At 36.8% G+C, this 17,387-nt stretch overlaps 1 protein-coding gene across 2 annotated transcripts in view; it reads right to left on the reverse strand.

The window, feature by feature from the left end:
- ARHGAP15 (Rho GTPase activating protein 15) overlaps positions 1–17,387 on the reverse strand; it is a 653,844-nt gene that overhangs the window by 238,785 nt on the left and 397,672 nt on the right. For both annotated transcript variants that reach the window (XM_004480409.4, XM_004480410.5), the window contains one exon: positions 4,748–4,846. In XM_004480409.4, coding sequence (XP_004480466.1) covers positions 4,748–4,846 — 99 coding nt within the window. The remainder of the gene's footprint in view (positions 1–4,747; positions 4,847–17,387) is intronic.

Genomic DNA, 17,387 nt, shown 5'->3' on the forward strand with positions numbered 1-17,387 from the left:
TGTAGCAACAGAGGAATTACCAAAAAGAAATAGTTAAGGTATAATAATAATTTTAGCCATTCTTTCTCTAAGTTGCTATAATTTCCCCAAAGATAACTAATTGTTCAAAGTAAACATTCCATTCAGGCCACAAAAGGAATCCATTACACAAACATATAATTCACAGTCATTTTTAGTGGGTTGTAAACAGTTTGGAATGAGCATAAAATGGGACAAAAATCAAAGTGAGCATTTTGAAATGAAAAAGTGTTTGCTACAAAAGGTCAGTCCCTTTGCTTGGCAAACTATGTAGAAAAGCCTGGGAAAATGCTGATCACACAGGCAGTGAGGGAATTTTAAAGCCAACAGCCTCCTTGTTTCTTTAAACAGACATCGGAACCTATAACTGGATCCTGTCAAACAAATGACAGCAAAAAAATATAACAGCTGCTAAGAAGTCAAGTTGAGAGATAAAGTTTTTGAGGCTAAGGACCTTCTCAGAAGTAGACTAAAGGTCTTTCTTAAATCTTTAAGCAAGATTATGGATCCCAGGGTGGCTTTTAGGCATTGAGTCAAATATGTAACTTTGTGTATCATTCCTGTCACAGTATTTTGTGTTCCAGAAAAGAAGAGAGGATAAATTTTTTGTTGATTAGCATGTGCTGAGCTTTTCTGCAAAGCAGCTTATACCTGGGATCATCAAGCTGGGAAGACACAATATCATTTTAATTTTGCTAAATGGTTCAAGGGCCTATTGCCAGAGCTGAGAAAGAAGAGTTGTCCAACCATATTCCAAAAGCTGAATGCCAATCCAAATGGAATAAAATATTTTTTAAAAAAGCATTTCTGTTCCCTTACAAGCAAAAATAAACTGTATGTATACAAACATGTTTAGAGTAAAAGTTGCCCATTCAGTTTACTTGATTATATTAAAAATCTTCAGAAAGGTACAATCTCGATGTTATTAGGTAGAAAAAGACCAGTTTACTATTTAAAGTATGTTTTTTGGGATTATCTCACACCAAGTGATTTCTTATACTGCATTGCAACAACACATCAAGAAATCTATCTGGGAAAATAAGGCAGAATTAAATTCTGGTCTTTTGGCAGACAAGTATGTATCTATTATTCAGGAATTATTATGTCATTTTTAGGCAAACTTTCTCCTGCCTTGTTTATTTTTGTAGTGATTATAGCATGGAGATTGGCACACAGTAGGAATTCAATAACAACTTGTTGCCTGAATGCAACATATACATAGGACCTGTATCTTTGTTCAACAAATATTTATTGAGTGCTTACAATGTGTCACGTATAGTGGAAAGTTTCATTCCAAATAAAGGGAAGCCAATTAGTTATGTATCTCACATAAAAAAGAAACATGGATCGAGGTTTTAATATTTAGTATACCAGTTTAGACAATATACTTTGTTTAGTTCATATTTCCTTGGCCCTTGACTCTAAGAGATACTAGGCACTCCTGCTTTTTAAAAAGAAATTTCTATATATTTTTGAGGTCATCACAAAATACATGAAATTTTCTATGAAACAGTGAAAAATGGGCTTCTCATTACTTACTTATCATCAGCATGTCACTATGCCTCTAACTATTTGCCAACCCTCAAAAAGATAAAATGTCAGACAATCTTGGGCTTTTGGTTATCTTACCAAAGATGTGTATGGCATATTAACTGAACAATGGTTCAATAGCCTCACAGAAATCACTTTGAAGAGGAAACAAATTGAAATTTTAAATGGCCAATGACAATATCTCATATACAGGGTCTGCGATAGTAGAGGCAAGGCAACAGAGAGTGAACTACTTAGAAGAGCTTTAAATAAGTAGTATACTTATTTATAGTTCGTCCTCCAAGTTTTCTGTATATTTTCTAGGTTGTGCAGACAATGTCAGAAACCACAGAAATGACTTTAATCTAGTTATAATCATTGGTGAGAAAAACAGCTTGGTGGTTTAAAGGAATAAAGGGACCCAGATCAAGATAAGGAAACATACTAAACAAGTTATTTGCTAAATTGGTTTACATTTGGCTCACTAATAGATTTTCTTCTAGGCATGTCCAAAGGGGGGCAAAATATAAAATATAACCAATTCCACCATATCCAAGAAAGCATCTTATGCCAAATATTGGGTAGGATTTCCCTGGAGAAACTGCAGAAGCATCTACTAATGAATGAATGAAAAAAACGAGCTAGTGAGATCAGCATTACTGATATTTTGTTTTAAATTAAGCATGCAAGAAGCCCTTTTAAAAACACAGCTACAGTTGATGAAGGATTTTTTAAAATGGGGGAAAATCATCTCCAGGAACCAAAAACAGGAAGAAAAGTCACATAACAGCCAACATACCACTGTATTAAGGCCATTTTCCTAAGACTGGGAGAGTAAACACACAGTTTTCATTAAACATGCCTTTCCCATAACTGGCCCATAAGCATTTCCCATGACTTTGCAGTTGAGTATACTGGCTGGAAGAGGATCTAGCCATCAGAAGGAGCCTTCAGATATGCTGAGTCCCAGTCATCTGAGAGACTTGGCACCTTTATATGCTACTTCCTAATACCAACCCCAGCATAAAATGTCACCAGAAGCCTGCATAAATATTGGACTTAGATTCACATAAATTATTTCCGTCCTGAGGAGCTGGATGCCAAAATTTAGTAAAAACAACACTTTGAGTAAATAGAATTGGCATATAAATGTAAGAATATTAATCCAAGAAAACGATCAAAAAAATATAATCAAAAGTACATACTTATAAATCTTGAAATGATGTGAGAGATTTACCTTGCACCTCTGAGTTTTTATTGAACATTTCCACAGAGTTCCTTTAAGCTGACACCACCAAAGTGCTTGGAATTACCAGTTGCTTTGTAGAATTGTGAAGTCTTTGAGTTTCATTAAAAGGCTTAGAAATTATTTTTATAATCATATGTGTGATTAGCGCCTGTTTAAGGCTGGATCTACACATTCATTTTATGAGTGAACATTGGGACAGTGAAATATAGTGCCAGATATGACTGCTCCTGTCAGCAAAAGCATTGTCTTATTTTATTAAAACTAGCAAACAAAATGTCATCAACAAAAGATAACAGTTTCTATTTATAGACAGTTTCTACTCTACAATATTATATATTTGCACACTACAGGACTGCATGCAGCAAGGTTTCTCATTTTGCCTAGGGTGTGTTTTGAGAGGTAGAGAGATCTTTTTTCACACATGCACACATCTTATTATGTGCAGCTTCCCCAAAAGTCCAATTTGGATTTTGGGTCTAATACAACCATGCTCACACTGTCAGTACTGAGTATTTATGAGTGAATGAAGATTTCCTGGGAATGATGATAACATGGCTATTGGCAATAATAATATTGTAACATTTTCAGTCATCCATTCTGGCTTTAGATACTTATTAAATAACACTTATTCCTAAGATATGTACTTATAAAATTAAAGGAGACTGCAACATGCAATAAAAACACATTTCTCTTTAAACTCAAATTGACTTGATTCCTCACAGACAACTCTCTTCGTTTTCATTCTGCATTTACTTTTTTCTACTCTCTTTGTGCTCTCTGCTTTCTCTCTGGTGTGCTGATATGTTTTATCCCAAAGCCACTCTCTTTATCCACTCTCTCTACTCACTCTTCCCCTTCTTGTTATTCTCTCATTCCTTACTGATATGGGAATAATAGGATCCCAAGGCTGTCCTTACAATATAATTAAAGTATGAATTTCCAGGAGTTGGAAATTGCAGACCATTTTTATTATGCTTCTATAATAAAGCCAGGTAACACTGAGAGAATTAAAATGGCTTTTTCCTAGCAGATAACTTGAAGATTTTCCCCCCTTGGTTCTATTGTTTTAAGAGACTGGAAGCTGAAATGGGAATAGGTTCACCAATTCTTTTTCTGAAAACACCTCTATCTTTTACGTGATATATATTTCCCCAGAACCTAGGAATATGTTGTAAACTTGTAACAGATGGTGATGAAGCTTCACATTTTTATACAATATATTTTTTAAGATTCTGCATCTACTGTATGTATCTTCCAGGCAAAATGACCTTGAATTAATGAAGTCATAGTTTGAAGGAAAAACACTCCACAGATAAACTATCTTAGAAATCATGTGTCAATTGGGTTTTGTCTTGTCCTCTTTAGTAAGATGAAATAACTTTAAATGAAAAGCAGAATGTTGAAATAGAGGAATTAAAGGTCATTTTAACTCTGGAGGTGTGTCTGTTAATTGTTCCAGGAAAACAAATTAGCCATATTCTCCACTGAACAGAAACATGTGGAAGATGGAATATCAATGTTTGCAAGTAGGAATGCTATTTGCTTCACTTGGGTAATGTTGGGGGCTTACCAAAAAATGTCCTGGCACAGCATCTACCAACACGAATGTTCGGAGGGTTCTAACACTGTGAGTGCTGATGTTTTATGAATGTTTTAGCACTGGCTTGAAAACAAGAGGTTTGCAATAGAATCAACAGCATGTCAAACAGACAAAATACTAAAATAAGAAAAAAAAAAAAAAAGAACATGAGTGAGGATTACTAATGTCCCTATCTCCCTATTGTAAAAACAAGCTAAAGTTAATCAGAAACTTGATCCTCTTAACCGATTAACAAAAGTCAAGTTTTAATCGCCTGCCTTCGTAACAAATCAAGGGGCACGGTTAACTTGAGCATTGGTTGTTTAGAGGGTGCAGTAATGGGGAAAACTGCTGCAAATTCAGTTACCCACCTCTTTTATCCACAGCTTCAATGCATTGCTTAACAAACCACGGAACTGTGGAATTTTCACGTTCGCACACTGTGTGCAGATGAGAGCCAAAAATTTGATCTGCAAGAGAAACAAAGATGAGCTTCATTAAAATCCAAGCTTGCCTTGTTCTTTAATTTGATTCTGTTTCCATATCCACTGCATGCTGAAATCTTCATCTTGCATAAGAATTGATTTTTTGCTTTAATTTAAAGTGTCTCTTGGAGACATCCAGAGACCATACTCTGTCACTTATAGAACAGGACCTTGGCCCCAGAGTAGGAGAACTGATACTCTGCCATTGATTAGGTGGGATGACTGAGTAAGTTATAGTCTCTTTGGGCCTTAAGTTTGTCATCTATAAAATAATGACAAGGAATTAAGAAAATTCATGCAAAACTATTGATCTCAGGGTCTTTGGTCTCTTGAGTGTTTTAGAAGAAGTTTCTCAGTTTTCATCCAAATAATTATTTTTCCAGTGCTTTAGGGCATTCACTCTGTGGCTCAATGATATTTAAAGTGGCTAATTCCAAGAGACTTACTTTGAAATGAGTTACTCAACAATTCTTGGGACTTGAATGCCCTTCCTTTTCACAAGTATCACCTTTCCTTTAAGGCTCAGCTCAGGTCATACTTTCTCTACACAATCTTTCCTTCCTATTTCAGCTTTGTGTTCCCTGTAAAACAGGTTATTTGGAATACCAGAACCTCAGGATGTTAACAGATAATTCAGAAAAAAGGGATCCTGTGACCAAAAAGGTTTAGCAAAATTGGGTTAAGCCAAGTCGAACAGGTTTGTTGATGTATATTTCATTTTAGAGCCTGTAATATCAACGGGCATTCTGATTGACCATGAAGGGGTGGGAGATGCACTATTTCTCAAATTTATTTGAGCATGATCCTTTTATTTCAAAGAGCATCTCTCCAGATTTCTGAGAACACACTCTATGAAATCCCAGCCTAGCTCTTTCATTTGGAACATGATTTTGTTAACTTGTACTGCGTATTTATAAGGCATGGACAATATTCTCCCGGAGCAGATTCTGACTTCCTGAATCATCTCTGTCTTCCTATAGTCACTAGTGATTAGTACAGCCTCTGGCCCACAGTATTCACCCATAGATGTTTGTTATTGATAACAAAACAAATTTTTCATGGGTCCAAAGTTCCCTAGCTTGCTCAGAATGAGCTCCAATAACGTATTGTGACTGACAAGGCAGTACATGATCTGACCCTCTGCCAATTAAGTGACTTCATTTCCTTCCTCTGCACCCTTCACCCACTCAGCTGCAGCCATGCTGCCCACAATGTTGCTTCTCACCCATGCTCAGCACACTTCTATCCCAGGGACTTTGCACTTATTATAGTCCAGACAGGAATGCTATCACTGTAAGGCCTCTCATCAAATGTCACCTTCTTATGGTAGCCTTTCCTACCCATGTTTTAAAATGGCACCACTCTTAACAGGCACCCTGCATGCTATTCTTCCAGCCTACTTTTCTTATAACAATTACCTCTACCTGACTGTTAGATTGATGCATTTACTGATGAGTTGTTTTCCTTACTTAAAATGCACAGTCCAGGAAGTTTAGGGCTGTGTATATTTTCTTTATTGCTGGATCCCTACACCTAGAACTGTTCGTACTAGAATGTTTAATAAACATTTGTTGAATGATTGACAGCAAGACATTGTCCTAACCATCAGTGGAGGTGCTCAATAAATTTTTAAAAAATTAGCAGAAGTGGAGAGAGCACAATGTAGCATAACAGAGTGTTAAGTAACATATTATACAAAGGATTAATAAAAATGGAGGGTATTGAGATTTCAAGGGAGTCATAATTTTCATCCATTTCTTGGGAAAAGGTAATGGCTTGAATTGGTGATAATTCAGTAGGGAAGGAGGCATTTAATACTGAAGCTCTATCAAAAATACACTTCAAAATGGAAATTTGTATTTTTATCTGAGAGACAAAAAGAAGATAAGATCAACTGAAACCACATGAACAAGTATAGAGCCATGGGAAATAATCATGGGTATATGCTTTGAATATGTGATGAAGTACAAGGATTTGTTAAAAAACAGAGTGATGTATATTATTCTTAAAGAAAAAAAATAATGCAAAAATTCAGGTTGAACTTGGCTAGAGATTAAATTTGCTAGAGATTACCGTCAGGAAGAGTTGATGCAAAGTACAAAACTTTTTAATGGAAATTGTGATTCAAATCAATTTCACAGATACTTATCAAGTATCTTCTATCTTCATAGCGTGAGGTGTGCATATCAGGTTGTACAAGAGACATCAAGAAGTTTATAATCTTGTAGGGTGAATAGAGGTATTCAAATAACATGCAAAATAGAATATAGCAAATGTCATAAAAGGTAAAGAATGTTAGGAGAGTTTCAATAGAAAAAGATGTCATTTAGTGTAGGCTACTTTGAGACATTTAGTGAAATTATGTGTGCATGGAGAAAGAAGAGAGAAAAAGAGCAAGGAGTTTGCAATATAGGGGTCATTCAAGATAAACAGGTTCCCTAATAAAGTGGATATTGAAAAGCCAAGATAATTTTTTAATAGGTTGAGATAGAGGTGAGGTCATTCTAGGACATCCATTATTTTCATTCATTCAACTATTTGAAAAAGAAAATTTTGAGTGCCTACTCTCTGTTAGGAACTAGTAAAGACACTGGTCATACAATAACCAAGACTCATAACCTGTGATATAAAAGTTTCATGTCAAGTAGGGGCAGCATATACATAAACTGGAAAGAATACCTCATCATGAAACATGCTACAACTGGGGAAGAATAGTTGCAGTGGTGACATTTGTTGAGGCATCAAAGCATCCTAGAATGTTCGTGGAAGGCTGCCCAGAGAAGAACTGAATACTCAAGAATGAGTAAGACTTAAATCAGACAGAGAAAATAGAGGGGCAGAAAAGCATTTTGGGAAGATGAAGAATAAATAAAACAAATAAATAAAAACCTCAATGCTAGGAAGAAGTATGGGAAGAATGGGGTGTATAGAAGGAAACAGTCATGGTTTCTGATTTAGTGAAATCTTAATGTATTAAGTTTTAAAAGGAGATGAGGACTGTGTTATGAAAGGTCTTAAATTTCAAGTCAGGGAGGTTAAATTATTTAAGAGTGTGTGGAGCTATTAGCTTTCTACACATAAAAGCCATCCCATTCCCAACTTCTTTCTTGTTTTCAGTGTTCACTTGCAAGACAGAGCCTGAAAAACACTTGTTGTTGACTTCTTCCGTCTCTCTTGTAGGTTGACCAGATGACCAATCCTGGCCAATGCACTATACAAGAGGAAGTAATTAGGGGATCTATAAGAGAAGATTCTTTTTTCTGCTTTGAACATTACTGTGTGATGATGTGATGCTTGGAAGTACTGCAGCAATCTTATCATAAGCAACAAGATTGAGAACAAATGTTAACATGTCACAAAAAGCTACAAAAAGGCTGTGACCTTGATGAAGTTTTTTTTAAGCATTTATGATGTCTTTATTTTTAAGATTTATTTATTTATTTATTTATTTCCCCTCCCCCTCCACCCACTCCGGTTGTCTGTTCTCTGTGTCTATTTGCTGAGTCTTCTTCTTTGTCTGCTTCTGTTGTTGTCAGCGGCATGGGAATCTGTGTTTCTTTTTGTTGTGTCATCTTGTTGTGTCAGCTCTCCGTGTGTGTGACACCATTCCTGGGCAGGCTGCACTTTCTTTCGTGCTGGGTGGCTCTCCTTATGGGGTGCATTCCCTGCGCGTGGGGCTCCCCTACGCGGGGACACCCCGTGGCACGACACTCCTTGCGCACATCAGCACTGCGCATGGGACAGCTCCACACGGGTCAAGGAGGCCCCGGGTTTTGAACCGCGGACCTCCCATGTGGTAGACGGACGCCCTAACCACTGGGCCAAGTCTGCCGCCAATGACATTTTGAATTTCTGAATCAACTGCTCAACATCTCCTCTAGACTTCTTGTTATATTAGCTAATACGACTCACGTTTAACGGTATTCCATCACCATTGGCCAAGTACTTCTTAACAAATGTGGTTAGAATTTAGAAAATCATTATAGTTGTTGAGCAAAAAGGTTTGCTTGAAAAGGTTACTTAGTAGCACTTTATAAAGCAAATTGGAGGGGATAGGTAGTGAGAAAGATTGGACTAGAGGAGAATAGTTAAGAGGCTATAGTGATTGCCTAGGCATGATATTATGAAGGCAAGAATCAGGATGGCGGTATGGTAAATGCAATCATTGTTCACGTTGTTCATAATTCTCGACCTTTTCTGAATTAGAATGTATAATCCACCTCTGTTGCCCCTTGACTTTGTAGGACCACTGGCTCAAGTGGGTGGGATTTATTTCTCTCTTTTATTGATAGTGGATTTGAACATATAACTTGCTTTGTCCAATGGAATGAGAGTGGAAGTGACAATAAGCCAGTTCCAGACGAGGCCTTAAGAAGCATGGTAGATTTCTAATTACCTCTTGCTACTCTGCTATTGCCAGGAGAAGAGCTTCCCTGGGTAACTACTGCCCCTTCAGCCTGGGATTCAGAATATACATACAGCACAGACTAAAGCCAATACTCAGAGAAGAGCCATTTCCAGTCAGCTCTTCAGCTTAAAGGACAGCATCTATTCTCCTATCCTCTGGTAGGAGCATCCTGATTTTCCTTTGTGATTGATACCATTCTCAATTTACTGCCATTTGTTTTGGGGAGTGCTGACCCCACCACTTCCAGCTCCAGGGCTGAGTGCACATTTCATCTGTTTGTCCACAATAATAGGTTCAGGCATGAGAATGTGGCCCAAGGGGGTCTTATAGAGTAAATCTGGTGGTATTGGGAAAGAGAATCCTTCTTCCTACAGAAGTGGGTAAACTATGAGGATATGAATCTCAGCTTCCAGAAGCTATTTTGCCACCTTCTGGAAAGGCATACTGGAGGATTAGGCCAATATAGAGAAAAACAGTGCTGAACAATAGGGGAGATTGAGACTTGATGGTACTTTTTGGACGCTGAAGTCCTTCATGCTGGAAGCTATTTGTCCTTTGGCCTTTTCAATAAAGTTATGCAATAAATTCCATTTTCACTTTTGCAATTTGGACAACTGAAAGAGTCTTGACTACAACATTAACTTTCAACATAAGGTGGATGATATAACTTAGAGAAAATAGTGACACATGTAAAGTGACTTTGCACACTGAAAAGTCCTACCCAAAGAAAAGAAATCCTAGAGATTATACTAAAATGCCATTGTCAAATTTAAGGACTGTTGTAAGATTGCCACCTACCTGTAAATCTGAGTTTGATGCATCTAGGAGGACCATTAAATTATGGGAATGTGTTTGAACCAAAGGAACCTTCTATCTTAAAATAGTACAGGAAAAGAGGAGGAAAAGAGAAGGTATTCTGTTTTCTTGGCAAGCATTAACGAATTAGATATCACCCCCTAAACTTTCATACTTGCTGTCCTGGCACAACATTAAGGCTTATTTCTGCTTCCGCCTTCTTTATGGTATTCCAGGAAAGGGAGCAGTCCCAAGAACCCTGAGCTCTCGACTCCCCACCTATACTCCCATCTGGGGACTTACTGGTAATTCTCTCTTCCTCTCTTAACAACGTTTTTATTTAGAAAACACCTCTTGCTAGGGGTGCCAACACTTTTGGAATCCTCTGCAAATGCCTATGGCCTTAGCTAGTCTGATCACTATATCTTCGTTCTACCATTTCAGCACTTATATTAAGGGTGGCAGGCAACACATTTGTTGGAGAAAATCCATTTTTGGCAATTTTTCTTTGAAAGCATCTTTTGGTGAGAAAAACAAATAGATCTTCTGCATGAAGGGACTTATAAATCACGTTGTTTACATAATGAATTCAAATTTAACTAAGGAATAGTGGTTTTTAATCTTTCAGCTCTCGAACTTTTGACCGATTTAGTTAGTTCATCAGTACAACCAGGTTAAGTCACCCAGATTACAAATTAGCTTCGTTCTCCCTCATCTCTGCTATATATTTTTTGACAAATTAGGGAAAGAACATCCAGTAATGGGATCTTTGTCAGTTAGATTCCAAATGAATCAAAACTATGAGGAAAACTACTCAATAGAGGCAGTTAAATGTTCAAATAATGTGACGGTGTTATCATCATTTACCCAGGGAGACAGTCTCCCCGTGCTTTTCAAAATGATGTTATTCTGCTTTCAGGATAGAAGGCCATGGCAGCTACTCTAGCAAATTTTAAAAAGGAAAAACAAAACACAGAACTATACATACATAATACAGAGAAGAGCAGAGATCATTAACAACAAACCAAACTGCTCAGGCACATACACACACACATACACACACACACACACATGCAGGCACTACCATTCCCTTATTTTGGTCATGAGGCATATTCATTAAGGTTTTTGGTTGCAAGCAATAGAAAACAACAAAAACAACAACAACAACAACACTGTGTTTGTTCTAAGTAAAAGACAATTTATCTGAAGAATAATGAAAAGTTTTGGTGGGCAGACACTCAAAGAATTCACTGGAGGCTGGGGGACCAGTCTGGGAATGTTTAGAAACCAAGATGATTGGGAGATCCAAGTAATAAGAATTAGGAATATAGCAGCTTGTCTTGTAACTGATAACCAAGTCAGGATGCTATTTTTCATTGCTACCACCAGCAGTACAATGATTTCTAGTTGTCAATTTCTCAGTATTTGAAATTCCAAGAAAGTGTGTCCAGTTGGTTTAGCCTATGTTTTGAAACTGGGGTAGGGAGAGGAAAAACATCATTTCGAAAATGGGCAGTATCCACTTGGAATTTTTCTCTCACCCAAATTCCATGTATTGACATATCATTCCCAACAGGATTCTATAAGGGAGGTGCAGAGAACAGAGGCAGGCAAAAAAAAAAAAAAAAAAAACTCAACCAGAGTAATTTCCGCAATTTAGCTGAATTCAGCCTTTGATTTTAACCTATAAACATTTGGTTTCCTTTTGCAAGTGTTTCCAGACCAAAACTTTCAGATTCCTTATCAATGAATTCTAGTTATACTCTTTATCTTTTATATTTTCTCCAGTTCTGCCCTACCCACTTTCTCTTTTTTCTTCCTTGAAATACAATCCATATGAGCCCCCATCATATAAATTTCCCTAAACTTTACTGAGCATGTTCAGAGAAATGAATCATTTAAGGTGTTACAAATAGTTTACTAAAAAGCTGATGTGAATTTTAAGTTAAGATAGCAAAAACATCCCTAACGCACAAACACTACTGATTTAATCTATCTTGAGTGCTTAAGAAAGTACTGCATTATCTTACAAAACTTCAAGGCTTTGATTGAAAATATTGGCTCCTGCTTTTTGGTACCTAGATATCAAAATTAGAGATGACTCTTTACTAAGTCTCTAATATGAAATGGAAGAAAATCTCTCTCATTGCCTTGTTTACTTGTGATGTTTTGTGTGTGTTTATTATAAGAGGCAAGTACAGGAAAAAGCTTAATTATTTTAACTTTTAAGTACTTTGGAATCTAAATAAATAGGAGTTACCAAATATATACATGTTTGTGCATAGTTTCCCTCCACATGTTTATTCATCTTTTTGCATCTCAGCAAAACTAATTGTTTTTTAAAAATTCATAATAAACTTTTTTTTAGAGTTTTTGATTACAGAGAAGTTAAATCAAAATTATAAAGGATGGGGAGCAGATGTAACTCAAATGGTTGGGCACTTGCTTCCCATATATGAGGTTGCAGGTTCAATCCTTGATACCTCCTCAAAACAAAACAAACAAAAAAACCAGATCTCATTGGGGAGTGGATGTAGCTCAGTGGTTAGGTACCTACTTCCCATGTATGAGTTCCTGGGAAAGAAAGGAAAGAAAGGGAAGGAAGGGAAGGAAGGGAAGGAAGGGAAGGTAGGGAGGGAGGGAAGGAAGGAAGGAGGGAAGGAGGGAAGGAAGGAAGGAAGGAAGGAAGGAAGGAAGGAAGGAAGGAAGGAAGGAAGGAAGGGGAAGAAAGGGAAAGGAAGAAAAAGAAAAAAACAAAAGATAGAAAGGAAGGAAAGGAAAGGAAGGAGGGAGGGGAAGAGGGAAGGAAGAAAGAAAGCAAGGAAGGAAGGAAGGAAGGAAAGTATAAGGGATTACATATGGCAGACAGAAAGGGCATCCATCCCCCACCCCAAGAAAGTAAGGCTGGATAAAACCCCTGGCTCACTGCAGTCAACTGAGAGGGGAACACATGTCTTCCTCCTTGTCAGGTGTTACAAGGGAAGACGAAGGGAGATTTGGAGGCTTCTCTTCAGTGAATTTGGCTGGCAGAGCCTGCTTTGAGTTTTGACTCTGGCCAGACCAGAAACACTGGAAAGCAGAGATTGAAAGAAACACCTCCAAGGAAAGTTTTGCCCAAGAGCAACATGTGCTGGCTGGCAAGGAAATTGCAGGGAAAAAATGCTTTTAGGCCTCTCTTTAGCTCCAACCCTGGGAGAAAAATCTGGACCCCATTAGTGAGTTCTTGACCCAATTTTGATAATTTGAACTAGGTAATTTTAAAGACTTAGAATAAATTGAACCAAAAAACAAAGAAAAGCTTTTTAAAAAATTAAGCAAGAGTGAGAAATGAACATCACATATGAACATATTCAGATGGCTAGACATCAGCAAAAAAAAAAAAAAAATCATAGTAGGAAACAGGAGAAGATGGCCCAGCCAAAGGAACAAACCAAATATCCTGAAGAGATACAGGATTTAAGACAACTAGTCAATGATAATCACACAAATCTACTTAATTCAAAGAATTGAAAGAAAATATGATTAAAGAGATAAAGAATATTAAGAACACATCGGTGAGCATAAAGAATAACTTGAAAGCCTTCAAAAAAGTAACAGAGCTTATGGGAATGAAAGATACAATAGATGACATGAAAGATATATTAGAGGCACATAATAGCAGATTTGAATTGCTCAAAGACAGGATTAGTGATTTCAAGGACAGAACATCTGAACTTGAAATGACAGGAGAACAGAACAAGAAAAGAATGAAGGAAAAAATGGAAAAGGGTATTAGGGAATTGAATAGCAAAATGAAATGCACAAACATATGTGTTAGTGTTATCCCAGAAGAAGAAGAGAATGGGAAAGGGGTAAAAAGAATATCTGAGAAAAAAATGACTTAAAACATCCCAACCCATATGAAAGACATAAATATCAATATCCAAAAAGGACAATGCATCTCAAATAAATAAATCCTCTTTATTCTTTTACAAGGCCCTATTATTCAAAAAGACAAATATCAGAGATAAAGAGAGGATTCTGAGAGCAGCAAGATAAAACACAGCATCACATACAAGGGAAACTTAATAAGATTAAGTGCTGACCTCTCGAAACTAAGGAGGCGAGAAGAAAGTGGTATGATATATTTAGAGTACCATATGCTGGGTCACAAGACAGGTCTCAATAAATATAAAAAAGACTGAAATTATACAAAACACTTTCTCTGATCATAATGGAATGAACCTGGAAATCAGTAATGGACAGGAAAAGGGAAAATTCATAAATATATGGAGATTAAAAACCATATTCTTAAATAATATGTGGGTCAAAGAAGAAATTGCAAGAGAATTCAGTAAATATCTTGAGACAAAAGAAAATGAGAACACAACATATCAAAACCTATGGGACACTGCAAAGGCATGGCTGAGAGGGAAATTCATAGCCCTCAATGCTTACATTGAAAAAGAAGAAATGCTAAAATTGAAGATCTAACTGCATGCCTGGAGGAACTAGAACAGCAAACAAATCCCAAATCATGCCAAAGGAAAGAAGTAGTAAATATCAAAGCAGAAATAAAAGAAATAGAGAACAAAAAAACAACAGAGAGAATCAACAAAACTAAAGTTTGGTTCTTTGAGAAGATCAACAAAATTAACATACCCCTAGCTAGACTGACAAAAATAAAAAAGAGAAGATGCAAATAAATAAAATCAGAAATGAGAGGGGGGCATTACCACTGACCCACAGAAATAACAAAGATCATAGGAGGATACTATGAGCAAATGTATGCCAAAAAAAAACTTGACAATGTAGATGAGATGGACAAACTTCTAGAAACACATGAACCAGCTACACTGACCCCAAAAGAAATAGAAGATTTCAACAAACCAATCACAAGTGAAGAGATTGAAATAATCATCAAAAACTTCCCAAAGATGAAAGGCCCAGGACCTGTAGGCTTCACAGGTAAATTCTACCAGTCACTCAGAGATGATCTAATACCTATCTTGCACAAGCTTTTCTAATAGTGAACTGGAAAGAATTCTATCAAACTCATTTTTTTTTTTCAAACTCATTTTATGAAGCAAATATTATTTTAATACCAAAACCAGAGAAAGATACTATGAAAAAAGAATATTATAAACTGCTATCTTTCATGAATATAGATGCAAAAATTCTCAAAAAAATACTTGCAAACCAAATCCAAAGCACATTAAAAGAATCATACACCATGATCCAGTGGGTTTTATCCCAAGTATGCAAGGGTGGTTCAACACAAGAAAATCAATTAGTGTAATAAATCACATTCAGGGAAACGGACTTTGGCCCAGTGGTTAGGGCGTCCGTCTACCATATGGGAGGTCCGCGGTTCATACCCCGGGCCTCCTTGACCCGTGTGGAGCTGGCCATGCGCAGTGCTGATGCGCGCAAGGAGTGCCGAGCCACGCAAGGGTGTCCCCCACGTGGGGGAGCCCCACGCGCAAGGAGTGCGCCCGTGAGAAAAGCCGCCCAGCGTGAAAAGAAAGTGCAGCCTGCCCAGGAATGGCGCCGCCCACACTTCCCGTGCTGCTGACGACAACAGAAGCGGACAAAGAAACAAGACGCAGCAAATAGACACCAAGAACAGACAACCAGGGGAGGGGGGGAAATTAAATAAATAAATAAATCTTTAAAAAATAATAATAATAATAAATCACATTCATAAACTGGAGAAGAAAAATCACATGATCCTCTTAATTGATGCAGAAAAGCCATCTGACAAAATACAGCACACTTTCTTGACAAAAATACTACAAAAGATAGGAATAGAAGGAAGTTTTCTCAATATGGTAAAATGTGTATATGAAAAACCTACAGCTAGCACTGTACTCAATGGTGAAATACTGAAAGCTTTCCTGCTGAGATCAGGAACAAGACAAGGATGCCCAATGTTACCATTATTGTTTAATATTGTACTAGAAGTTCTAGCTAGAGCAATTAGGCTAGATAAAGAAATAAAAGACACCCAAATAGGAAAGGAAGAAGTAAAACTTTCACTATTTGCTGATGATATGATCCTATATCTAGACAATCCTGAAAAATCCACAACAAAGAAACTAGAACTGATAGACAAGTTCAGCAAAGTAGTGGGATACAAGATTTATACACAACAATCGATAGCATTTCTATATACAACTGATTAATAATCCTAGAAGGAATTCAGAAAAAGATTCCATTTATAATAGTGACTAAAGGAATCAAATATTTAGGAATAAACTTAACCAAGGACATACCTGATTAAAAAGTGAGCAAAAGACTTAAATAGGCAATTGTCCAAAGAAGAAATACAAATGGCAAAAAATCACATGAAAAAATATTCAACATCACTAGTGATCAGGGAAATGCATATCAAACTACAATGAGATACCATTTCATTCCTATTAGAATGGCCACTATTAAAAAGTCAGAAAATTACAAGTGTTGGCGAGGACGTAGAGACAGGAACGCTTATTCACTGTTCGTGGGAATGTAGAATGGTACAGCCACTGTGGAGGACTGTTTAGCAATTCCTAAGGAAGCTGAATATAGACTTGCCGTGTGACCCAGCAATACCACTACTGGGTATATACCCAGAGGAACTAAGATCAGTGACACAAACAGATATTGCACACTGATGGTCATAGCAATGTTATTTATGATTGCCAAAAGATGGAAACAATCCAGGTGTCCATCAACCGATGAATGAATTAACAAATCATGGCATATTCACACGATGGAATATATGCAACTATAGGAAGAAATAAAGTAAAGTTGTGAAGTATATGACAACATGGATGAACGTGGAGAACAATGTTGAGTAAAGCAAGCCAGACACAAAAGGACAATTACTGCATGATTGTGCTATTATGAACTAAATATATTGTGTAAACTCATGGAGTTAATAATTAGAATATATTAATAGGTCACCAGAAAATAGAATGAAAATACAATGAGGGTAGAGAATGGAAAGCTGAGGGCTTATCTGTGCAGAATTGGTATAAAGGTTGTTTATAAATCTTTGGAAATGAATAGAAAAGGTGAAAGCACATCATAGTGTTTGCAACAAACAGGGCTATTACATGGGTATGACCATGGGTGAAAGGAAAGTCTAATGACATGTATACTGCTAGAAGGAAAGCTAAAAAATGTAACATGGAACTGTATAAGGTATTGAGACCTCATATTAAAATGAATATGGGCAATATTGCAGATATAAGACTGTTTTTACAAAATATAAATATGAATAAACTCGAGAGACAGAAACAGAATAGCAACTATATATGACAGGGGAGAGATTGAGATAATTGAGTTTTTTGTTGTTGT

Source organism: Dasypus novemcinctus, chromosome 7, assembly GCF_030445035.2.
Source record: "Dasypus novemcinctus isolate mDasNov1 chromosome 7, mDasNov1.1.hap2, whole genome shotgun sequence".
In the NCBI taxonomy this organism is placed as follows: Eukaryota; Metazoa; Chordata; class Mammalia; order Cingulata; family Dasypodidae; genus Dasypus; species Dasypus novemcinctus.